The sequence below is a fragment of the Megascapheus bottae genome, chromosome 23 (genome assembly GCF_031878675.1).
Source record: "Megascapheus bottae isolate mThoBot1 chromosome 23, mThoBot2.hap1, whole genome shotgun sequence".
Taxonomy (NCBI): Eukaryota; Metazoa; Chordata; class Mammalia; order Rodentia; family Geomyidae; genus Megascapheus; species Megascapheus bottae.
The window spans coordinates 5,409,627-5,435,266 of record NC_143531.1 but is presented as its reverse complement, the minus strand read 5'-3'; the positions used below and the strand labels follow the sequence as shown (position 1 = coordinate 5,435,266).

The 25,640-nt window shown below is 38.3% G+C and overlaps 1 protein-coding gene and 1 long non-coding RNA gene across 4 annotated transcripts in view; one reads left to right on the top strand and one right to left on the bottom strand.

Annotated features, from left to right (window-relative positions):
* Positions 1-25,640, top strand: part of LOC150047258 (bifunctional heparan sulfate N-deacetylase/N-sulfotransferase 3) — a 137,775-nt gene that overhangs the window by 59,886 nt on the left and 52,249 nt on the right. For all 3 annotated transcript variants that reach the window (XM_090356652.1, XM_090356653.1, XM_090356654.1), the window contains exons 5-6: positions 18,542-18,727; positions 24,611-24,739. In XM_090356652.1, the coding sequence (XP_090212778.1) occupies positions 18,542-18,727; positions 24,611-24,739 (315 nt within the window). The remainder of the gene's footprint in view (positions 1-18,541; positions 18,728-24,610; positions 24,740-25,640) is intronic.
* The window catches only part of LOC150047259 (uncharacterized), a 79,239-nt gene that overhangs the window by 51,003 nt on the left and 2,596 nt on the right, over positions 1-25,640 (bottom strand). The gene's annotated exons all lie outside the window — the stretch shown is intronic.

Here is a 25,640-nt window from a genome sequence, read left to right as displayed (position 1 = left end):
GGGGAAGGATGGGTAGATGGCAGATGGATGAGAATGTTGAAAGAGGTGGCATTGCTCAAGATACACTGTATTCACAAACCGTTTTGTTAAATGGTACCTCCTTTGTACAATTACTTAAAGGTAATAAACTACATTCATTTAAAAAAGTATAACAGTGTGCAGAGCTGTGCTGTTACATAGTGAGTCTATGGATGGTTATAGTGTTTCTATCTGGAACAACTTGAAATATATGAAACACAGTACAGCCATGCAATACCAGAGTTACACATATGCTTTAGACCCACTTCCTGAACTGAAAGAGTAATTCCAAACTGCGAAGTGATCATTCTTACCCTCCAGATTCAAGAGCCATGCAGATGTGTCTTGGGAACATCAATCACTGCTAATGACATGATGACAATCCAAATTAAAATCCTTAAGGCAGTAAAGAAGAGTCATGAAAGACTTTCAGAAATAAGATCAAATTTATCGTTAATATTTAACTAAATGTGATGTACATCAGTGGATTTTTTTATTAGTCAGAGACAGATTAATCCCAAACCATAACAATATAAAAATGAATAAATATGTAAAATGTGTGAGCCATGATTAACATATAACATTCAATAACAGCAGCTAGTGGTATTTTGTTGGTGTTTTTGTTTGGGGGGTTTTATTTGTTTGTTTTTGTCAGTCCTGGGGCTTGAACTCAGGGCCTGAGCACTGTCGTTGGACTTTCTCAAAGCTAGCAATCTACCACTAGAGCCACAGTGCCACTTACAGCTTTTTCTGTGTATATGGTACTGAGAATCAAACCCAGTCTTCGTACGTGCTAAGCAAGCACTCTAGCACGAGGCCAAACTCCGACCCAGCTGTCTTAATTATCATTATACTTAATATGATAAATCTATCATATTCAGCTTTTGTCTAGGCTCTAGAGGTGTTACAGGGACTGATAAAAGGGACAAGATATTTAAGTTTTAAAAGTTTCTTTGTGGAGCTAGGTACTCATGGCTCATACCTGTAATCTGAGCTACTCAGGGGGCTGAGATCTGGAGATCATGGTTCAAAGCCAAATGTGAGACTCTTATCTCCACTACACCACAAAAAGAAAAAAAGCTGGAAATGGAGCTGTGGCTCAATGGTAGTGTGCTAGCTTTAATAAAAAAAACAGCTCAGGGACAGCACCCTGGCCCAGAACTCACAACTCTCCCCCCGCCTCTCCCTCTCCCTCTCTCTCTCTCTCTCTCTCTCTCTCTCTCTCTCTCTCTCTCTCTCTCTCTCTCTCTCTCTCTCTCTCTCTCACACACACACACACACACACACACACACACACACACACAGAGTTTGTATTGATATGGCATTTACTTAATATGAAGTTTCCCAATTTATAAATATATGATACCTCTTCACAAAAAGGGTAAGTTCTGAAACCGTTTTGCCCTTTCAATTGCATGGAAGATGTGATATGAAAAGGTCATTTCAAGCATATTGTATATTATTTCCATTTTGTTTCTCACAACAACCCTGAATGGGGAGAATGTACATTCTTCCATTATAGACCATAATCATATCCTGCTGCCAGTAACTAAGGAATGTAATTCTACTGAATTAGGAAAGACCAAAGACAGCCCAGGCTGACAACTCTGAGACCTCATTTCCAAATAAACAAAAATAGTGAAAAGCAGGGCTGGAGATATGACTGAAGTGGTAGAACACCATCAAGCCAAGCAAGTGTAAGATCCTGAGTTCTAACATTGGCATCAATAAATATAGATAGATAGATAGATAGACAGATGCATAGATGCATAGATAGATAGTTACTTATGATTATAAAGCTTTACTAGTGGTAGAAGTTAGATAAGAAATCCAAGTCTATTAGTACTTCATAAATTGTCTTTGCTTGTCATAAGCTTTGCAGACATGTAAACTAGATTTCTCTTCTGATTAGAGCCACAGAAATATTGGTAATCCCACATACAGCAAAATGGCCACCTTGAGTTAGAAGTCACATGATTTGGGATCTTCTCTAAAGATCCCAAAGACAGCTATGATGTCTAAAATCACTCTGGAGATGAACAAATGAATGTTCAGCTCCTTCTACATGACTGAATATTACTTACCAGCAGATAAAGAAGTCACTTGATTTCAGGAGGAAACAAATCTAGAGGGGATTCTGCCCTAACTCTTTACTCTCTAGATACTTGGAGCAAACGATTCAGTTGTGTTGTTGCACTCCTGAATTGGGCTAGAATCTCCTTTCTTCCTCCCTCCTCCTCACCTAGAAGCTGTTAGAAATGTTTATTTTTAAATAAATGTGGATGCTTCTCAATCAAAGAACTGAAAAGACATTCAAAGAAATATCAGACTGCCTTAAGAGCAATAAGCATGCAAACCAGGAATAAGGTCACAATTGTAAAATTCAAATGGGTAACTGAGCCAAAAGACATAAATAGTATTTGTGCAAATAAGAATAGGAAAAACCACATACATACACAGAAAAGAATAGGGAGCACATAAAAAAAACATCTGGGCCCTACATTTGCTATCTATTGCCAAAATCCTGCCTTGCTTCACTGGGCATAAGCAAAGGCATCTGGTCTACCATCTACATGCACAAAATGGACCCTTCTCACTCATGAAGGAGTTTGATGTCCATTTTAATTTAGCTTTCAAAGCTACATCTAATGGCTCATTATGGAAGATCAAGCAAATTCTTTATGCAAATTTGCATTTGATGATTGCAGCCGTGCAGGGAACTGCAACTTTAGATCTTGATAAACTTTGAGTTTGAAAATATGGGCTAGTCAGGAACTCAATTGGAATTTTAAAAGCAGAGTCTTTGAAAGCCACTCTGTCTGAGATTAGGGCTTCTGTAACAATAATAATTGGTCCATCACCTGATTTGAAGATATCTATTGTATAGTTTTTAAAGCGAGAGAAAATATCAATAGAAAGGTAAAATAGAGTAGATCATTGGCTATTATAATCCTCTGCTAGGATAGTCCTAGGTGTCTACTAATTATTACAAATGAGGGAAATGATTGAGCCTTTGTTCCTTTGGGTCTGGCTTACTTCACTTAATATGATTTTTTCCAAGTCTTTCCATTTCTTTACAAATGGGGAAATGTCATTCTTTCTGATGGCAACATAAAGAATTCCATTGTGTATAAATACCACATCTTCTTGATCCAATCATCTACTGAGGGACATCTGGGTTGGTTCCATATCTTCACTATGGTAAATAGTGCTGCAATGAACATCGTTGTGCTAGTGGGTTTAGTATATCCTGGTTTCTGGACCTTTGGGTAAATGCCAAGGAGTGGGATTGCTGGGTCATAGGGGAGCTCTATGTTTAGTCTTTTGAGGAACCGCCATACTGCTTTCCATAGTGGTTGAACGAGTTTGCACTCCCACTAACAATGTAATAGTGATCCCTCATGACCACATCCCTTCCAACATCTGCTGTTATTAGATTTCTTGATCATGGCCATTCTAACTCGGGTGAAGTGGGATCTCAAAGTTGTTTTGATTTACATTTCTTTCTTTTTTCATATATTTTTATTGTAATTAATAGAAGGGTTACATGATATTTGCCAGATAGATGGTGCATTAATTCCCATACATTGATACCCTTTCACATGTCTTGGTCCCCATTTCCCTCCCCCCCACCCCTACCCCTCGAGATCTTGTTTTCCCCCGTTCCCTATCCAATTTCAAATAACCAAATACAAATATATCCAATATATCAGGTAACAAAGTGAGATACTGTAACAATATGAGATAACCATTTCTTTTATGGCCAGAAATGTCAAGCATTTCTTCATGTGACTATAGGCCATTCTTAGGATTACAGTAGCACAAAACCTAGATACATAAGGCCATATAGGATGAGGCTAAATGAAAGACTCTCCAGGATATGGAAACAAGGGCATTATCTTGTGTGATTGTTATTCTTGATGTATTAGGTTATTTCTCTTCTCTTTTGTTGCCCTTTTGTTAAATCTCCTATCGTTACTGACTTTGTTATCTGGCAATATTATATATATGTTTATTTGGTTTTTTGAAATAGCAAATGGAAGGGGGGAAAACAAGATGATTAGAAGGGGGTGGGGTGAGGAAAATTGGGATAAAAACATGATAAGGGGTATCAATGTGTGAGAAGTAATGCACCTACTATCTGGTGAATATAACTGTTACCCCTCTATACATTATAATTAAAAATAAATTTTAAAAAGATCAATGGCAACACATATTCTCAACTGAAAAATTAAACCTATGTTTTGGCATATGATAGCAGTTGTATTACTCATGATAAAATAATTAGTAGAAATGTTTATCATATAACTTTTTATCAATCTTAGATGATACTAAATATGGTTATAGACCATTTACTACAATCAGCAGTAGCAGAAAAATGTTCATAATGACACAAACTCTTTCAAAAGTATGTGTTTTCATTGGATTATATTATATTGGCATAGTGTCTCTTCCTATTTCTTTTCCAAAGTCAGTAGAACCTATTCATTTACAATAGCTAGAATGTCTATTGTCAGTTATATAACTTTTTAGATTAGTGAGCACTTTCACTTATCCAAAGTAGAAACAAAGATCATAGTACCAAATTATAATTTAAAATATATTGAAAGTCTTGCTGGCTTATAAAATATGTTATGCTCTTTCAATTAGTGTGCTTGTTATGACATTATGGAATAAATTCGATCATTTTTATTTCCATGAACCATTTTATTAAAAGGCATGTGATATTTTCATTTTATTGATAGTGAACACAAAGTAAAAATTTAATAGTCAATAGAAATGGAGAGTCCACACTGAGCTAGGCCACTTCTAGAATCATCCAGATGGCACCAATTAAAAACAACTTTGATCATTATTCACAGAAGAATGCACCAAGTATCTCATTTATTTTCTAAAGTAAATGGCTAATGGAAGTTGAACATGGAAAGAGAGAAGAGTAAGGGATATATTATCAATACTAACAATGTTAACATTAACATGGTCATGCATGTTACTGCAGTGTGGAATACTGCAACCCCTAGCCCCACAGCCATGTTTGTTCATGCACTCCCTGGCATGTCTCACATCTGTAATCCTAGCTACTAAGAAGGCTGAGATCTGAAGATCATGGTTTGAAGCTGGCCTGCTTAGAAAAGTCTGTGAGACTCTTATCCCTAATTAACAATCCAAAAGCCAAAAGTGGAGGTGTGGCTCAAACGGAAGAACACTAGCCTTGAGTGAAAAAGCTAAGGTACAGCATCTAGGCCCAGAGTTCAAGCCCAGTACAAACACACACACACACACACACACACACACACACACACACACACACACACACACACACAGAAAGAATGTTTTATTCTGTCACAATCAGGTTTCATATCTTTGTGTCTTTCCTATGTTTTATGGTTCCTGCAGTCTTTTATCAAGTTACTGGAAAAGCTGAACATTATAATATCATCCTTGCAGATTTGTTCAAGAACAACACAATCATCATTCCAAATTTATATACACTCAATAATCACCATTATTTCAAAATAATTCACATATCAACTATAAATCTCTCTAATTCAATAACCATCCACAAGGAATAGACAAAGCATTTCAGGGAGCCTTTATAAAGTCAAGAATGAAGATATGTATGACATTTTTATGATAGCAATTTAGCACTTTTATTTTGAAGGCATTTATAAAGGCCAGGCTTGGTGGCTCATGGGTATAATCCCAGTCAAGTGGGAAGTAGGCCTCAGGAGGTTTGTGATTTGAGGCCATCCTGGATAACATGTTAGCAAGACCCTGACTGGAAAAATAACTAAAGCAGAGTGTGGCCCCAGAAGTTAATGGGCTGGCTTCAAACCACAGTCCTCTGGGTATCAGCCTCCTGAGTAGCTCAGATCAGAGGCCCTCAGTCCCTGACTCACACTTACTTGTCCTATGGGAAGATTCCATGTTTTCTAACAAGACAGAGGGTGTAGAAACGCATTTCTAAATTCCTTTCCCCTTTTCCTCTAACAAAAGTGCTATCTTTCATCCCTAGCATGTATATCTGGTGACTTAAACTGGTCTCCTAAAAAGAAAAGACAAATTTAGCACATGTACTATATGAAAATAGTCCCTTGCTGCCCAGATTTATGTGGACATGAAGTGATCTAAAGCCTTTCAGCATCCTCCTATAAATTCTTCCTTGTGGGCTGGAGTGGGGTGTGCAGAAAGGAGAGGGATTATTTGCGGAGCTATGCATACTGTTCCTGAGTCTTGATTGCTTTTGCCATCTTTACATTCACTTCCTTGGGAGGGATCGTGTCTTCTGAGAGGGAGGTCATTAAACAGCTTTAGGTAAGGGATGGCCAAGGAGAAGGGAAAGCAAATTCTTTACAGAGCTAACCCTGGGCCCACTTTGAGGTTTTATCTCACTTTGCATTCCCAGTCATTTCACTGATTCTGGCACTGCTTTACTTTATTATTGTTATTATTATTATGGTTATTATTATTATCTTTAAGTAGTGACCAAAAGAGTTGCCATTTAAGAAAGCCATTTATGAATGCAATATATCTTGATCAATATCACCCCTTTCAACACTACTCTCTGATTTGGGGTTTGTTTGGTTGTTGTTGTTCTTTTGTTTTGCTTTATATTTTGTTGGTAGTACGGCTTGAGCTCAGTGCCTGTGCATTGTCCCTGAGCTTTTTCACTGATCAAGGCTAGCCCTCTACCACTGAGCCACAGTACTTCTTAAGATTTTCTGGTAGTTAGTTGGAGATAAGAGTCTCATGGACTTTCCTGCCTCGGCTGGCTTTGAACCACGATCCACAGCTCTCAGCATCCTGAGTAGCGAGGCTTACAGGTGTGAACCATAGGCACCCAGCAATACTGCTTTCTTTTATATCATTTTACGTTCCTGTTTTTCAAATGTTCATAGCCACTCTCTTCTTAGTTTCTCCTTCCCACATCTGGACCACTATAGCAGCCTCTCCCCACTTCCTCTTTCTTTTCCTCTCATTCACACTTGCTTAGGGAATGTTGTCAAACTCAGAAGTCCATGCTGCAGCCTTTGCCATGTGCCATGTGTGACAGATACCTGTATTTCAAGAAGGAAGATTCTTAACTCTCCTGTGGAAATGCTCAGCTCCCCCAAATCAACCATATATTGTCCTAGTTTTTCCACACATCTACCACCTATAAATCTCATTTCTCTCATGTTTTAAAGCTAGTAGAATTTCATGTTACTTTCCAAAGATTTCACAACCAGTGATGCTGGGAAAAGGTCTTTATTTCTTGTAAACCAAGCTGCAAATACTTACTCACTACCATATTTGCCTGTTTGAAAGCTCACACATTATTGATATAGCTATTACACAAACCTCATAAGAATGTGATTACTTCTCTAACAGGGAATAATTTTAAAACAGTCAGTACATGACAATAAGGTCTCTCTCTTCAATCATTGTTTATATGGCTTATATCAATTCTTTTTTGGCATTCATTTTATTTTATTATTTATTTAGTCATTTTTTTCTTTTCCATTATCTGTAAGTAGTTGTATAAGGGGGTTTAATTTCAACATTTATGACTGCAATGCATCTTCCTCAACAATACCCCTTCCATCATTCTCCTCATCTCTCCAACCCCACCCAGCCACTTGATGTTCCTAATTCTATTTTCACATAGTACATTGAATAGCATGGCTGCATTATCCCCTGCACCCTCTCTCCATTCATTTCCTCACCCCGTTAGCCTCACTGAGTTCAAACCCCACAATCAACAACAACAGCAATTGTTAGTTGTTAAAGGGAGTTACACAATTAGAATTCCCTCCGGCATGTACCACACTGTAGTTGATTTTCTTGTTTATAAATGCATATGGCCTTGTATATGTTTTCATATATGGTTATAATTTAGATCTCATTTATAATTTAGATTCTAATTTCCACATGTGAGAGAAAACATGCAAACTTTAGTTCTGTGAGACTGATTTACTTTACTTAACAGAATTCTTTCCAGATTCATCCCTTTTTCTATAATATTCTTCAAGATGGATGAGAAAATATAATTCCATTGTATTACTTTGTTTGTGTGTGTATATATATAATAAATAATATCACCTACATTACATGTGTATATGTAATATAACTGCAACATGTAATATACTGATCTACTTACTCATCTTTGATACAGTTGCGCTATTATGGGTAGGTGTGCAAGGATCTTCAATGCATCCTGACTTGTAATCTTTTGTTTAAATACCCTGGTAATATCATCAGATCATGGTTAGTTCTAAGATTAATTCTGAAATCCCTCCCATAATGGTTTACATCCCCACTAACAATGTATTAGAGTTCCTTTTATGACATCCCCATCAACAGTTGTTGAGGTTAGTATTATTTTTTTAATATTTTTATTGTACTAATAAAAGGATTACATGATATTTGCCAGATATAAGGTGCATTAATTCACATACATTGATACCCTTTCTCATGTCTTGGTTCCCATTTCCCTCACACCACCCCCACCCCTCATCTTGTTTTCCCCCCTTCCCTATCCAATTTCAAATAACCAAATACAAATATATCCAATATATCAGATAACAAAGTGAGATACTGTAACAATATGAGATAACCAAGGGACAGCAAAAGAGATGAGAGAGAACATAGTACATTAAGGACACCAATCACTCATCATATGGCTTTTGTTTCTATATCCTAGAGGTCCTTTCATTTAGCTTCATACTATATGGCCTTATGTATCAAGGTTTTGCTCTATTGCAAATATCTGCTAGTAGAGCCCAAGGTTTCTACTGATTATGACAAATGAGGGAAACCATTGAGCCTATGTTCCTTTGAGTCTGGCTTACTTCACTTAATATGATTTTTTTCTAAGTCTTTCCATTTCCTTACAAATGGGGCAATGTCATTCCTTCTGACAGCAGCATAAAATTCCATTGTGTACAAATACCACATCTTGTTGATCCGCTCATCAACTGAGGGACATATGGGTTGGTTCCATATCTTTGCTATGGTAAATAGTGCTGCAATGAACATTGTTGTGCTAGTGGATTTAGTATGCCCTTGTTTCTGGATGATTGGGTAAATGCCAAGTAGTGGAATTTCTGGGTCATAGGGGAGTTCTATGTTTAGCCTTTTGAGGCACTGCCATACTGCTTTCCATAGTGGTTGAATGAGATTGCACTCCCACCAACAGTGTAGTACTGATCCCTCCTGGCCACATCCCCTCCAGCATCTGTTGTTATTAGTTTTCCTGATCCTGGCCATTCTAACTGGAGTGAGGTGGAATCTTAGAGTTGTTTTGATTTGCATTTCTTTTGTGGCCAGAGATGTTGAGCATCTTCATGTGTCTACAGGCCATTTTTGTTTCTTCTTCAGAGAAGACTCTCTTTAAGTCTTTGGCCCATTTTTTAATGGGATGGTTGTTACTTTGGAGATTAGTTTTGGAGTGATTCAATTTTTTGAACTGTTGATATATTTTAGATATGAGGCCCTTGTCTGTTGTATGGTTGGTGAAGATCTTCTCCCATTCTGTAGGCTTCCTAATTTACTAGCTATGTCCTTTGCCATACAAAAGCTCTGCAGTTTAATGCAGTCCCACTTATCCAGCCTTTCTCTGATTTGTTGTGATTCTTGGTCCTTATTAAGAAAGTTTTGACCTGTGCCAAGGAGGCCTAGTGTATCTCCTATTCCTTCTTGTAAAGTTTTCAGTGTGTTGGCTTTTACCTCCAGGTCTTTGATCCATTTGGAGTTAATTCTAGTGCAGGGTGACAAAGAAGGATCATACTTTAGTTTTCTGCAGGTGCTTAACCAGTTCTGCCAGCACAACTTGTTGAAGAGGCTGTCTTTCTTCCATTCTATTTTTTTTGGCTCCCTTGTCAAAGATTAGGTGGCCATAGGTCTGTGGTTTAATGTCTGGGTCCTCAGTTCTATTCCATTGGTGTTCAGGCCTGTTCTTGTGCCAGTACCAAGCTGTTTTGATAATTATAGCTCTGTAATAGAGTTTAAAGTTTGGTATTGAAATTCCTCCTGTGCTGTTCTTTCTGCTAAGAAGTGTTTTTGCTATACGGGGTCTTTTATTATTGCATATGAAATTTTGGATTGCCGCTTCTATTTCTTTAAAGAATGACATTGGGATATTGATGGGTATTGTGTTGAATTTGTAGATAGCCCTTGGCAAGATTGTCATTTTCATGATACTGATTCTTCCAATCCAGGAGCATGGGAGGTTTTTCCATTTCCTTAGTTCTGCTTTAATTTCCTTTTTCAGGGTTTTAAAGTTTTCATCAAAAAGGTCCTTTACATTCTTAGTTAAGGTAATTCCTAGGTACTTTATTTTCTTTGAGGCTATTGCGAAAGGAGTTGCTTTCCTGATTGTTGCCTCTTTCCTCTCACTGTTGGCATAGAGGAAGGCAGTTGATTTTTGAGGGTTAATTTTATATCCTGCTACCCTTCCAAAGTTTGAAATCAGCTCAAGGAGCTTGGTAGTAGAATCTATAGGATTCTTTGAATACAGAATTATGTCATCGGCAAAGAGGGATAGTTTTACTTCCTCTTTCCCTATTTGGATCCCCTTTATGCTTGCTTCCTGCCTATTGCACTGGCTAGGAATTCTAATACTATGTTAAAGAGTAGTGGAGAGAGTGGGCATCCTTGTCTTATTCCTGATTTTAAAGGGAAGGTTAGTATTCTTGATAACAGCCATTCTTATTGGGATGAGATGGAATCTTTTATGGCATCAATAGTTCAAACAAATATATCACAAATACCAAAGTGCATGCAATATTTCCAGCAAACAAACATCATCCTCAACACTTCTACTCTTTCAGAAATACAAAACTTCAATCAAAATTAGTGCTGTGTCAACAGAAAGATTCCAAGTTTAATCAACCTTGTATATTTTCAGAAAAACTAAATATACTTCAATGGGTCCTGGAAATTTGACACTTCCACCAAATTGTTTATAGCTTTATTAACTCTCAGAGACTTCGGGGATCCAAATAAATTCACTGCTTCGAACTCTGAGAAAGCTACATTAAAATGAATGTGCTGGTCCTTTCACTGTATCCCCAGATAATTTTCTTTTTTCTTGTTTCACTACAATATAAAAATAAAGCTTCATAAATTCTTTTTTTGTATTTCTACAAACTGTCCTTCTTGTGTTTACTTGAATAAATCACAGCAATTCAAACAAAAATCATCCTGGTGCATACAAAGTACAAGCGTTTACAACAATCCTCTGGGTATTCTCCAAAAGCGCATCCTTTAGTAGCTGTTACTCAGGAGGCACTCAGCAAATACATGATAACCCTCCAACAGTTCTGAAAGGAGCTCAAAGAGAAGAAACCGCCCTGCTCTATGAAGTGGAAATAGACACTAAGTTCACAAATAAGAGGAAACACTGGATGAGAATCTACCACTTGACACCCCCACCCACCCAATTATAATTGGAGAGATTATAATTGAATATGAAGGAGAAAGCAGAGGGTTACAAATGGTGTAACCCTTTTCAGTTCTGCTGCTGAATGTTTAGATTAACTTTTGTCTGTGTGATTTACTCATGAATTTGTTCCATTTCATTCTAATGCATCGAATTAGTGGCTTTCAGTGGCATCTGAAAGAAATGTGTGCTATGTAGGAAGGGGTTTATGCAGATAATGTCTCTACTATTGATGAAATTTGTTGATCCCTCACATCCCATTTTATATATAACATCGAGTACTTTTGCCAGAAGGTATTTATACTGCATATTCTTTCACTTTAAACATAATATGCTTTTGTTAGTTGTGGAGCTTGAACTCGGGGCCTGGGTATTGTCCCAGAGCTCTTTTGCTCAAGGCCAGTGCTCCACCACTTTAAGCCACATTTCCACTTCCAGTTTTCTGGTGGTTCACTGGAAATAAGAGTCTCACAGACCTTCCTGCCTGGACTGGTTTCAAACCACTATACTCAGATCTCAGCCTCCTGACTGGCTAAGATTACAGGAATAACCTACTACTGCTTGGCTGATATTGCTTTCTTTCTTTCCTTCTTTCTTTGTTGTGGGTCATGACATGTCCCACATGTGCTCGACATGAGCACTGGCCCTGAGCTCTTCAGTTCAAGGCTACCACCTTACCCTTGGGCCAAGCCCCACTTCCCGTTTTCTAGAGGTTAATTGGAGATAAGAGTCTCAGGCTGGCTTTGAACCTTGATCCTCAAATCTCAGCCTCCTGATTAGCTACGATTACAGGTGTGAGACAATGCACCCTTTTTTCCTTTTCCTTTTCCTTTTGCTTTTCCTTTTTTTTTTTTTTTTTTTTACTTTAGAGAGGACATTTATTCTATTGGGTAGAACCAGTTTTTTTAAATTACATACAATACATGATGATAGTATATCTTTTTGAAATATTTGTTTTGCTCTTAAGAATTCTGAGCTGTTTGGAGGAGAAGGTGTGGTGTTGTTTATTTTTATTTATTTTATTTCTTATTCTGAAACAAAAGACAATAATCTTAACTTCATGAAAGAATATTAAATACTACCACAACCACTGAACTCTAACTTTGTTTAGTCTACCACATTGTAAGGTCATTGCTTTTACTATCCCAGCTTGGTGAAGAGACTGAAACTTAGTAAAGTTACACAACCTGTCCAAAACCCTATGATCCATGAAGCAGAACACTGAGATTGAGCCCAGGACTCCTAAACCATTGCTTTCTCCTGGATGTTACATTGCACTCTGCCTACGGGATTCTGATATATTGATAATTTAATTTTCATGGGTTTAGCTATCTTAGGATATGCAGATGATAAGATTCTTTTTCATTATTTAGTTAATTCAATGCTGCATATACTCTTTTTAGAAAGAAGTAACTTTAAGTGATAAATTCACACTTCCTTTTTACAAGTTACTGTACTACCATACCATTCAATTTGCATCTTCTGAAAGTAAATTTATTTTGTAGAAATAATAACTCAAATAGCCATAGTTCTTAAAGAAGCCATCTAAAGTCAAAATAACTTAAGTTTTTTCATGAAAGCAGCTTCAAAATATCAAATGCAAATAGGAAAACTTTATTTTAAACTCATGTAAATTGTAAATGCAAATTTTCAATGCCATTAAACAGTTAACCAAAGCATGATCTTCTGCATACTGAGAAAATGAAATATTCCAACAGAATGAGACAGAGAAAAAGCATTTAGAAGTATTTCCAAGTTGTGCTGTAGTATATTTTTCTCTCTGTAGATTGCAGCAGATCTATTTAACTAACTTCTCATCATGGTGGGTTTTTAATTACATCAGTTTGCATACTTGCTAATCTGTGAAATATGGAAAGAAGTAATGGATCTTCCAATCATTAGTGGAAAATTAAAAGTTCTTCTATTGGAAAGATTGAGATCGAGATGAATATTAAAAGTGAAGTGTCATCCTGAATAGTTAGCAGGAGTGTAAATAAAGAAATACTATCAAAAGGAGTAAAAAACAAAAGATTTCTTCAGTAATGAAGTTAATTATGTTGCTGGAGTACTTGAATGCTAATTTTTTCTCTTTTCCTCTAGTTTTTTTTTGGCGGGGGGATTTCTAAGGACTACCACATCACTTTTAGCTGGTTGAGCTGCAATATCTATTCATCACCTATCTGGAAGTATATGGATAATTTAAGAATGTCTTATAATTTTACATTGTATACAGTATAACTCATATGATTCCAAAATATTAAATAAAAGTATCTGTGTGGCAATGCAATTCTCATTTTCACTGGAGTTTCAATGAGATTTTTGGTATCACCAGTGTGTTAAAACCTCCCCCATATGTCCATTCTTCAGATAAGCAGGAGGTTTAGCTGAGACAATTAAGAAAGTGAAAACAAATGGATGAAGATGGTCAGACAAGTCTGCACACTTGTTCACTGGTAGTTATCAGAGAGGTACTTGCTTCTACCTGGCACTAGGTAGCTAACAGGGAGTAAACCAACCCAGAACTTCATGACTCTAACATGAGCCTGACTACATGTGAAGAGAGGGGGAGGAGTGACTCCGAATGAGGCTATATTTAAGAGGCAATGGTCATATCCCACAGAGCTTGTGACTATGATAAAATTTTGCATTCTAAGTCCAAAGGAATCCACAGAAATATTCTGGGTTTATGTTTATTTTATATTTTGTCAGTTTGGGGGGCTTGGCCTCAGGGCCTACACATTGTCCTTGAGCTCTTTTGCTCAAGGCCAGCATTCCACAGAGCCACTTCTGGTGATCAGTAGGTATGTTTAAGATACATACTGGAAATACTACTGATGGGGAAACCACGATTGAAATAAGTTTAAGAGAGAATGAAGAAATAAGGTGTCAAAATAACATCTAGCTTCTTGACACAGCATCTGGTTGCTTGTTAACTGATAAGATGCCTCAGAACCATAAAGGAATAATAGATCTGGGGGCAAGGCTGAGAATAGAGATTGAGTTCAGATTGAACATGAATTAATCCCACTGGTCCTATGAGAGTTTAATTTACACTTTATGATAGCATAGCCATACTCCCCCAGCATTTTTGGTCCATATCTTCTCCAACTAGAAAAATAGAATAAAGAGCACCTGGAGCTAAGATGCTACTTTCAATCAAAGGTCAATGAAATGCATAATGAAAGTTATACTTTTTAAAGTAAATTTTTAATTTTCGACTTTCTGCTACATATTGAAAAACAATATGTGCTTAATCTAAAATTGAAAGACTTGGAAGGGAATACTTAGCCAAGAACCTAGGTAAAGCTAGATCCTCCAAAATATGATAGTCTAAATTTTGACTAAAAAGCTCATGAGATCTCTTCTTAAGCAATAGCTAGACATGCGACAAGCACTAGGTGCAGGAGACTGAAAACTGGAAGATCATTGTTCTAGGCTAGCCAGGGCAGAAAACCTGTGAGACTTCAGCTCAACAGAAGAAGCTGCATGTGGAAATCCATATTTTTACCCCCAGGTACAGTAAGAAGCATAAATAAATAGGAGGATGTCTGTTTGTTGTTTGCTTGATGACAGTCATTTGGTCTGGCATGAAATGAACTCTCAGCATAGTTTTTATTTGCCTTTCCATTATGTCTAAGGATGTTGGACATTTCTTCCTTCATTTATTGGTCTTTTGTATATATCTCCTGCAAGAGGCAGGGAAAGCCTCTTTCCAATGTCTTTTGGCAAAGAGAGAAGGGTGGTGCACAAGTGTCTTTCTACTCAGGATCTAATGTAATGTAGCTTAGGAAAGCAGTGAAGGGAGAGTAGAAAAAGCAATAATAATGAGAACACAGAGTGTTGTTGAATTGCTCTGAATCCCTTTGTGCCAAGTGATCTTGTGACCACCATTTTTTCATATATTTTTATTGTAATTAATAGAAGGGTTACATTATATTCTCCAGATAGAAGATGCAATAATTCACATACATTGATACCCTTTCTCATGTCTTAGTTTCCATTTCCATTACACCACCCTCACCCCTCATCTTGTTTTCTCCCTTCCCTATCCAATTTCAAATAACCAAATACAAATATATCCAATATATCAGATAACAAAGTGAGATACTGTAGCAATATGAGATAACCAAGGGACAGCAAAAGAGATGAGAGATAACATAGTACATTAAGGACACCAATCACTCATCATATGGCTTTTGTTTCTATATCCTAGAGGTCCTTTCATTTAGCGTCATACTATATGGCCTTATGTATCTAGGTTTTGCTCTATTGCAAATATCTGCTAGTAGAGCCCAAGGTTTCTACTGATTATGACAAATGAGGGAAACCATTGAGCCTATGTTCCTTTGAGTCTGGCTTACTTCACTTAATATGATGTTTTCTAAGTCTTTCCATTTCCTAACAAATGGGGCAATGCCATTCTTTCTGACAGCAGCATAAAATTCCATTGTGTACAAATACCACATCTTGTTGATCCGCTCATCAACTGAGGGACATATGGGTTGGTTCCATATCTTTGCTATGGTAAATAGTGCTGCAATGAACATTGTTGTGCTAGTGGATTTAGTATGCCCTTGTTTCTGGATGATTGGGTAAATGCCAAGTAGTGGAATTGCTGGGTCATAGGGGAGCTCTATGTTTAGTCTTTTGAGGCACTGCCATACTGCTTTCCATAGTGGTTGAACGAGTTTGCACTCCCACCAACAGTGTAAGTAGTGATCCCTCCTGGCCACATCCCCTCCAGCATCTGTTATTATTAGTTTTCCTGATCCTGGCCATTCTAACTGGAGTGAGGTGGAATCTTAGAGTTGTTTTGATTTGCATTTCTTTCATGGCCAGAGATGTTGAGCATCTTCATGTGTCTATAGGCCATTTTTGTTTCTTCTTCAGAGAAGACTCTCTTTAAGTCTTTGGCCCATTTTTTAATGGGATGGTTGTTACTTTGGAGATTAGTTTTGGAGTGATTCAATTTTTTGAACTGTTGATATATTTTAGATATGAGGCCCTTGTCTGTTGTATGGTTGGTGAAGATCTTCTCCCATTCTGTAGGCTTCCTAATTTACTAGCTATGTCCTTTGCCATACAAAAGCTCTGCAGTTTAATGCAGTCCCACTTATCCAGCCTTCTCTAATTTGTTGTGATTCTTGGTCCTTATTAAGAAAGTTTTGACCTGTGCCAAGGAGGCCTAGTGTATCTCCTATTCCTTCTTGTAAAGTTTTCAGTGTGTTGGCTTTTACCTCCAGGTCTTTGATCCATTTGGAGTTAATTCTAGTGCAGGGTGACAAAGAAGGATCATACTTTAGTTTTCTGCAGGTGCTTAACCAGTTCTGCCAGCACAACTTGTTGAAGAGGCTGTCTTTCTTCCATTCTATTTTTTTTGGCTCCCTTGTCAAAGATTAGGTGACCATAGATCTGTGGTTTACTATCTGGGTCCTCAGTTCTATTCCATTGGTGTTCAGGCCTGTTCTTGTGCCAGTACCAAGCTGTTTTGATAATTATAGCTCTGTAATAGAATCTAAAGTTTGGTATTGAAATTCCTCTTGCAGTGTTCTTTCTGTTATTCCGGGTCTTTTATTATTCAATCCACTTAGCAGCCTCATACTCTGGTTCTCTGTGTGGCATTGGTCCATGACAAGAAAAAAGATGTGATTAATTCAAAGGAAGTCTACTTAACTGGAACCTTTGAAGATGATCCAGCAATGAAAATACAGAGAGGAAAACAAAATTAAGGCTCACTCAGGAGAAAAATAATGTCTGTGGACATAGAAACTGTAGGTATTCTTTGACTAAACAATGTTTCATCCTGTGTGCCTCTATAGCCTCCCTCTACACCCTACAACAATCTAATCAGGTCTCAAGAACCATTTCAAGCAGCAAGCATTTACCATGATGTGAAATTGTCCAAAACCCCCTCCAGAATCATCCCATTCACTTTAGGTTTCGTTTGGGTATCGGAAATAACCTAAGGAGGACCAAGTGAATAAGAAATATTGTGGCACAAAACTACAGTGTTGTGTATGTGAGATTTTTCATATCATTTTTTTCTTGTGTGTGTGTTGGGGGGGGTTGAACATTACTAGTTGGAGCTTTCTGCTTTCTCAGCCCATATTCTATCACATAAACCATGGCTTCAGTTGGCATTTTGCTGGTTATATTTTCAGATGGACTGTGGAAGATTTTTCTTCCTCTGATGACTCTGAACTCTGACCCACTGGATCTTAGACTCTTGAGTAGGTAGGATTACAGGCATGAGCCACTAGAGCCCAATAAAACCTTTTTTTAAATGGATTCGTTTTATGTATGAACATCACATTTCAAGTCAACTGATTTTCTAGATTATTTGGCTCTTTCAGTTTATTCTGCTGTCACTATAAGGCTATTTCCAAAAAAATTTGCTGTATGTAATTTTCTACTTTGTACTTTCTTCTGCTGTATCAGAAGACAATTACTGGCCCACATGCTAAAAGATAATAGGTATGTAACCAACATTGTAGAAACTTCAGTGCACAAAAGAAAACCCTTTGAGCAGGCCTGGTGAACTTGCAAAATTCACTGTTCTAATTCTTGATTTTTGCTCTATGGAGAATGTTGAATACTATTTGTAGCAAGCATTTGTCATTTAAATTGTTGAAATTGTAAACAATAAAGGGGTCTAAAGGACTGAGATCTAATGGACTGCAGCTTAAAGCCAGCCCAACTCCATATCCTAAATAACCAGAAAAAAAAAACTGAGCTAGCAGTGTGGTACAAGAGGAAGGGAAGGGAAGGAAAGGGAAAAGGGAAAGAGAAAGGGAAGGCTGAGGGAGGCAGAGGGAAGGGAGTTGGAAGAAAGAAGAGGGCAGAAGGAAGACAGTGAATGGTGGAGGGAGGTAAGTGTGAACAGTAGTACAAAGCTGCCTCTGACCTATCAACTCTCAAGCCCACATACATCAAGACCAAAAATGGTGAAACAGCAGTTATCTGGCATCATGTTATCTAGAGGTCTTCCTATCTATCACTCTTATTTTTAATAAACAGTAATTGATGTAAATAAATATGTTGAGTAAGAATGTGATGGAGATGAATGGTGGCATGCGCTCATCGCAGTCTGTTTGGTCGTAGGAGCACGGCATTCCCACTGACATGGGTTACGCAGTAGCCCCCCACCACTCGGGCGTCTACCCAGTACATGTTCAGCTTTATGAGGCCTGGAAGAAGGTCTGGAATATTAAAATCACCAGCACGGAAGAATACCCACACCTGAAACCAGCCAGACACCGGAGAGGCTTTATCCATAAAAACATCATGGTGAGTCTGCTTCCTCAGGCATAGAGCCTACCACTAACTCTCCCAGGACAGGAAAGAGAAAAGAACAAACAGGGAGAAGAACCATGCAAAGGGGAGGGGGTGTCAAGCGAGATGCATTGTACTCACAAACTTCTAGGTTGATTTGATACCCCCTTGCTACAACTACTTAACGTGAATATTTTTCTAAAAAGCTTAAACTGGCCTGGGAGTTTAGCCTAGTGGTAAGAGTGCTTGCCTAGCAGGCACAAATACCTAGGTTCAATTCCTGGGTACCACATACATAGAAAAAGCCAGAAGTGGTGCTGTGGGCTCAAGTAGTAGAGCATTAGCCTTGAGAAAACCCAAAGGCACTGCTCAGGCCCTGAGGTCAAGCCCCAGGACAGGCAATAAATAAATAAATAGTGTAAACTGTGGAAAATGTTCCACAAAATAAGACATGGCTTTGTCCTGTCTAAGGAAAGGTCATTCCCTTTAAACTCACTTCACCATTCTATGAATGCGACTTACAAAGCAGTATATATTCCTGACACTAATACTAGTAAACAAAAACTGTTGTGAAAATATTCAGGAAACATTACAATGAATCTGCAGGTGATTTTAGAAGCCATTATTTCTTTGAAAAGCAAAAACTACATACTATGATATAGTATTAAAACTAATGCCAGCTCTCCATAGATTAATCATGCTGCCCTTTTGTAAGCCAAAGTGTGTTTTTCTTTTTACACAGCAAGCTAAGAAAATAAAAATTAAGCTACACAGCAAGAAGCCACATGTGAAGACTTGCATAATCATTAACAGATAATAGCAAACAGTAATGATAGATAATGTTAATTAGATGATTACTATCCATTTACTAATTCTCTCTAGAGCTTGTTTGGTTTTATTTTGTTTTGCTTTTTCCTACCATGATGATGAACATATATTGCCAAAATATTCCTGTTTAATAGTTTGTGAGACCTCCCAAAGCAAGTCATTAAACTTTAGGGTTTTTTTTCCTACAAGTCCTAAAATCCAAGGAAGGCACCTGGGAAGTTAGGAATGGACTAATTTAGATTCACACAAAAGGAAAAACCAACTCAAAAAAAACACTAGGTAATGAGCCACTTGTCACTTTGAGTCAGACTGATATTTTTTAGCAGATGTCTACCCTCAAGAATTAGACATAAGTGACTTTTTTCAGACAATATCCTGAGGTCTGCAAAATTTAGAGTGGATAATGGCATTCAATTTGGATCAACTCACCTCTTGACTTGTCTCTCGATTTGAAAAAAAATGTTATAAATGCTAGTTATGAATGTATCAGCCACATTTTATCCGAGTCTGCCCTTTCTCTGCCCTGAAAATAAATTTACCATGCCTCAAACTGCCAGGCTTCAACCAGAGAGTTTAAAAGACCTGACTTGTCTCATAATTTAAAAGCACTTAATGCTCTTCTGTCATGTTTAAATCATTGGTATTCTTATGATAGTGAAGGTAAGTCTCAAAAATGATTTTATTCAATGTGGTTTTGTTTTGTCTTTGTTTCTGTATAGCCAGGAAACTTGATGGGTTATATCTCTTGAGATATGCTCATCTTTCCAAAAGCACATTTTACCTATATTTTAAATATGTGAATTTTGTAGCTATTCCATTTTGATGTCACTGTCCCCTTAGTTCCACTTTTGCATAGAAAAGCTTGATTTGTGGTCACCTGGGTGAGAATTTCCAAGTGGGAAATGTTCTGTAACCCATTGATTATTCAGTAGGAGGGAGAACTGAACTAGCAGCCATCCAACGAAAGATACAAAGGAAACTTTGGGAGCCAATACGCTCTCTCAGTGAGAAACTGTAGCAAGAATAGGGCCAGTACCTGATGAGTGAACTTTAGGTCATTCCACAGTTTGCTATATGAGGTGAGGCAAACTCCAGAAATCAAACTCAAAAGACTTAACAGAAAACTCATTGATTTATCAATTGCTAATTCAGTTTTGTAGTTCAGAATTGAACTCTAGTTCGACCTCCAGTAAGTCTGGAGACACACCTCGCAGGCCCTTTGTCATCTTTATGAGTTCCAGTAGTTTCCACACCCTTCCATGTGGTCTCTAGGATCTCAAATCAACCTGGTTTGCATCCCCCCTTGGAATCTTCCTGCCACCACAGGACTGCTCTTCATGCCCATGCCATTCTTCCACCCTGACTTTCTGCCCCTTTCTATTTGAGCATCAAGTGCCATGTCTTACACAGCCTTCCCCCCCAGAAAGCATACTAGTATACACTAGCTCAGTGTCAGTCTTAGGCCTATCTTACTCTCCTCCAAAGTCAGTCCCATCTTCTAAGCACACAAAACTTAAACAAGTTCAAAGTCCTTGAACCCTGAGCAGAGTCTTGCACTTTCAAATGGTCAATGCTTCTCTTCATCCCATAAGGAGCTCATGGGAAGCCAGAGCTGTACTTAGTCCTAGATGGTCAACCATCTCTCAGCAAGACTGCATATACTACCTACACTTACTGTGGCCACCAGAGCTGCCCCTTGGCAAAACCTCCCATTGACTCTTCTGGCAGCAGCCTCTGCCCTCCACCTCTCAGAGTCTTTACTGATCAGAAACCATGTTGGGACTTGTTGACCTAGTGGGCCTCTTTCCGATAGCATGCCCCTTTCCCAGGCAACTTTAGGCCCCTTTGGTAAAAGCATTAAATAATCAGTGTTGGCCCAGCTCCCTCCCCCCCCAACCCCTTTCCAATAGTTTAGTATGCTCCTCCAAGGCTCTACTAGGCCTGTTTGATCAGAGCAGTAAAGAGTCAGCTTCCTTGAGATGGTATTCCTTTGGGGCAGCTATAACCGTATAAGGCAACAAGATCCCTTAGAGTGACATTCAGGCCTGGGCAGCTACAGACAAACCCCTTATCCACCATTTGGGCAGCAGCTACAATTGATAGTCCGCTTGATGAAGCCCCACCAGGGTCGCTGCCTCCTCAACCCCGCAGGTTTATATAGGTCACCCCAGGCAATAGCCGGCACTATTTCTTTCTTGTGAGAGGGGATCTTGCCTGGTCCATTTGCTGGCAATAAACCTTTTCTTTGCTCGCTGCAGCTGGACATCTGCATGTTTTTCTGGCAAAGTCTAACAGGACTTTTGCCAGCGTGAGGTTCTAGGAGTCTGGCTTCAGGTACCATAGGATTCCTATCTGTGGGAAGAGGCTCTCATAACCGCCTCGCACGTGGTCGGCGGCTGCAGGGTTGCCATCAGTCCCTCTCAGGCTGGAAGCCGAGCTGGTGTTACAGAACCAGATCTAGAAGATAATCCACAGCCAAATACCCGGTGAACGAGGCCTCTTGTTCCTGCTCTAGCACTAGAGACCTGTTTCAAGGAACACAGTGGGCTTGCCCCACCTTGCCAAGCGCCATCATCACACCCTGAGAATCTCCTTAACCTCCTGCGGGGGTCACTGTGTCCCCAGCACTTCCGGTGATGCTCAGGCTCCCTGAATCACTGTGTCCCCGGGACTTCCGGTGATGCTCAGGCTCCCTGAATCACTGTGTCCCCGGGACTTCCGGTGATGCTCAGGCTCCCTGAATCACTGTGTCCCCGGGACTTCCGGTGATGCTCAAGCTCCCTGAATCACTGTGTCCCCGGGACTTCCGGTGATGCTCAGGCTCCCTGAATCACTGTGTCCCCGGGACTTCCGAAGATGTTTAGACTCCCTGAATCACTGTATCCCTGGGACTTCCGGTGATGCTCAGGCTCCCTGAATCACTGTGTCCCCAGCACTTCCGGTGATGCTCAGACAGCCTGCAGGGAATCACTCTTCCTAGAGTTTGCAGGGTCTTCACCAAGTTCCAATGTACAGAAAAAACAAATCTCAATTGTTTTCCACGCCATTCTCCATTTAGAATAGAATCAGGGAGGCAAACATGCCTCAGGTAGAGCTCTGTAGGTCTTGCACAATTTTCCAAGCAAGTAGTCAGACTGAGTCAGAAGATTGATTTACTTAGAGCACCCATTTTTTCATATATTTTTATTGTAATTAATAGAAAGGTTACATTATATTCGCCAGATAGAAGGCGAATATACATTGATACCCTTAGAGCACCCATTTTTATAATGCTGCCCTAACCGAGCATTGAATCTAATCTGGGCATTTTCTCACTTCGCTTTTGGATATCTCTTCTTACACTGATTTAAAGAGTAACTATGATCAAAGTTATCCAAATTATAATCAAAATTATATGCAAGCATGGAACTAGCATAATAAACTCTTTATACGATTAATATAGGCCGACAAAAATATTTTTGAAAAGAAAGCATTTCTTCTCCTGGATAGGCATCAAGACTGGAATATGTATCTTTATACATGGATGAATATTACATTAAGGTTTACTTTCCAGGAAATACCATTTCCAAGAATTGCTAGAAAATATATTCTCATTTAACATGGATTTTCTCTTATCCTTTTTTGTTGTTATTATTTTTCTTTTAGTATCTTTTCTATTGTATTTAATGTCGGGATAATGTATAGAGGGGTTACAGTTACATTTGTCAGATAATGGGTACATTACTTCCCAAACCTCGATACCCCTTCTCATCTTTTTGTTCCCCTTTCCCTCCACCCCCTCCCAATTATCGTGTTTTTGTTATGTGTGTAGTATTACAACAGTGAAGAATGCTTGCAAACATGAACATCACCAGACTTAAGACTTTTTTATTTAAACTAAAGTTCTTTTAAGTGCTTCAAGGAGAACTATAAGGCATATAGCGACACAGATATAAAATACAGAGGTATGAACACTGTGTAAGTTTTACAAGTTTGTAAAAGTAAATAGAAAATAGAGGCTTGGTGTATTCTGCAATATACTGAGCTGAGAATTATGTTTCCTAAGAAAACTTTTCAAGAGGCAAATTAAATAAACATTCAGACTAAAAACAATAAGAAAAACCTAGGGTATTTGGAAAGGGATGCAAAATACAGGAAATCTTGAGCAGCATTTTCTGAACTAAATATGCGTTTAGTCAAGACAGTAAGAAGAAAGTTTGTTAAGGAGTGAAAGTAGAGCACCTGCCCAGGTAAGCTGCTGCACAATTAGCAACTTTCCCAAATAGGTTAATTAATTTCCCACACTTTGAATATGTAGAGATAAACAGTTTATCCTGAGATTTAATGAAAACCTAGACCATCTTATATAGCTGTATGTTATAATCTATCACTATACTTGGATCTTGTCAGGTGATCTGTAAAACTCTGAAAATAAAACAATGTATACTAGAGGCAAATAATGGCCACCGTTTATCATTTTGCTTATGACACTTTCAGTTACTAACCAAATGGTTAACCTCTTATTTTGAATGGGAAGTTTCACACTTAGAATTTTGTTCACTCATGACATCCTGGAGTAATCTTTTCAGACTAGAGCAGATGCTGTGATTTGTGTTCCAGGTTATTTGTCTTAATTTAAAATGGCATTTCTGAATCAGTACATTAACAGTTCACATCATTTTCCAACGTATGTGTAGAACGTGGCAGAAAGTTATCCTTTACATTTTTTTGCCTACTGGAATTATAATATAATAAAAATGATCACAATATTTAGAATGTTTTATTCCTTTTTATTTGTTAATTCATATTAGGCTTCATAGTAAAAAGTACTGACCTTTACATTTGAAATAGAATAGTAAATAAAATAATATAAAGTCTACTTCAGTTTTAAATATTTTTTTAATTTCCCTCATGGTTCCTTTCATATTTACATCATCCTCTCTTTCCTAGATTATGCAGGCTCTGGTTTTCAGGCTCTGGTTAGAATTCAAGAATATCATCTTTTATGAAAACAAAATATGAAGTACTTAGTTCAACAGAGTAACTAATTAAAAAGAGATTTTTTTCTTTACATGGGCATTTTTCCTCCAGGTTCTGCCAAGACAGACCTGTGGACTTTTCACTCACACCATTTTCTACAAAGAATATCCAGGGGGACCAAGAGAGTTGGACAAGAGCATCCAAGGAGGTGAACTTTTCTTCACTGTGGTACTCAATCCGGTAAGTAATTGGGGTTATTCTTCAAATAAATAATGAGAAGTGACAGCACAGCTGGAAATCATCCTGACAACCAGGTGAGAGGGGGGAAAAAGTCAAATCCAAACATAACATGACATCTAAGCTCCAAGTCAGTAAATAAAAACTGACACTGCTCATTCCTGTAATCCTAGCTACTCAAGAGGCTGAGATCTGAAGATCATGGTTTGAAACCAGCCCAGGTAGAAAAGTCCATGAGACATTTATTGCCAATAAACTACTCAGAAAAAGCCAGCCTCAAGTGCCATGGCTCAAGTGGTAGAATGCTAACCTTGAGCACAAAGAGACTCAGAGACAGTGCCCAGGCAGGCCCTGAGTTCTGGCCCCAAAACCAGGGGAGAAAAACTGATTTGAATCACATGTACAAATAAAGAGTCATCAACTCTGTTAGCAATAGTGACATGAGAAACTTAGCAAAGTGAGACACCAGACCCTCCTTTGTGTTGAAAACTGTGCTGAATTTAGAGATTCTTGCTCTTAGATTTTTCAGGGGCCGGGAGCATAGCCTGATGGTAGAATACTTGTCTAGCATGCATGAAGCTCTGAGTTTGATCCCCCAGTTCCTCATACACAGAAAAAAGCCAGAAGTGGTGCTGTGGCTCAAGTAGTAGCCTTGAGAAAGCCCAACAATAGTGCCTGGGCCCTGAATTCAAGCCCCAGGACTGGGGAAAAAAAAACACAAGAATTTTCAACTAGAAACTCCCCCAAGTGGGATTTTTGTTTTTGTTTTGTTGTTGTTGTTGTTTGTTTCTTTGTTTTTTACTTAGGAAACCATTGTATACATCTCTGTCTCTCTCACTGTCTCTCTCTCTCTCTGTCTCTCCCTCTGTGTCTGTCTGTCTCTGTCTCTCCCTCTGTGTCTGTG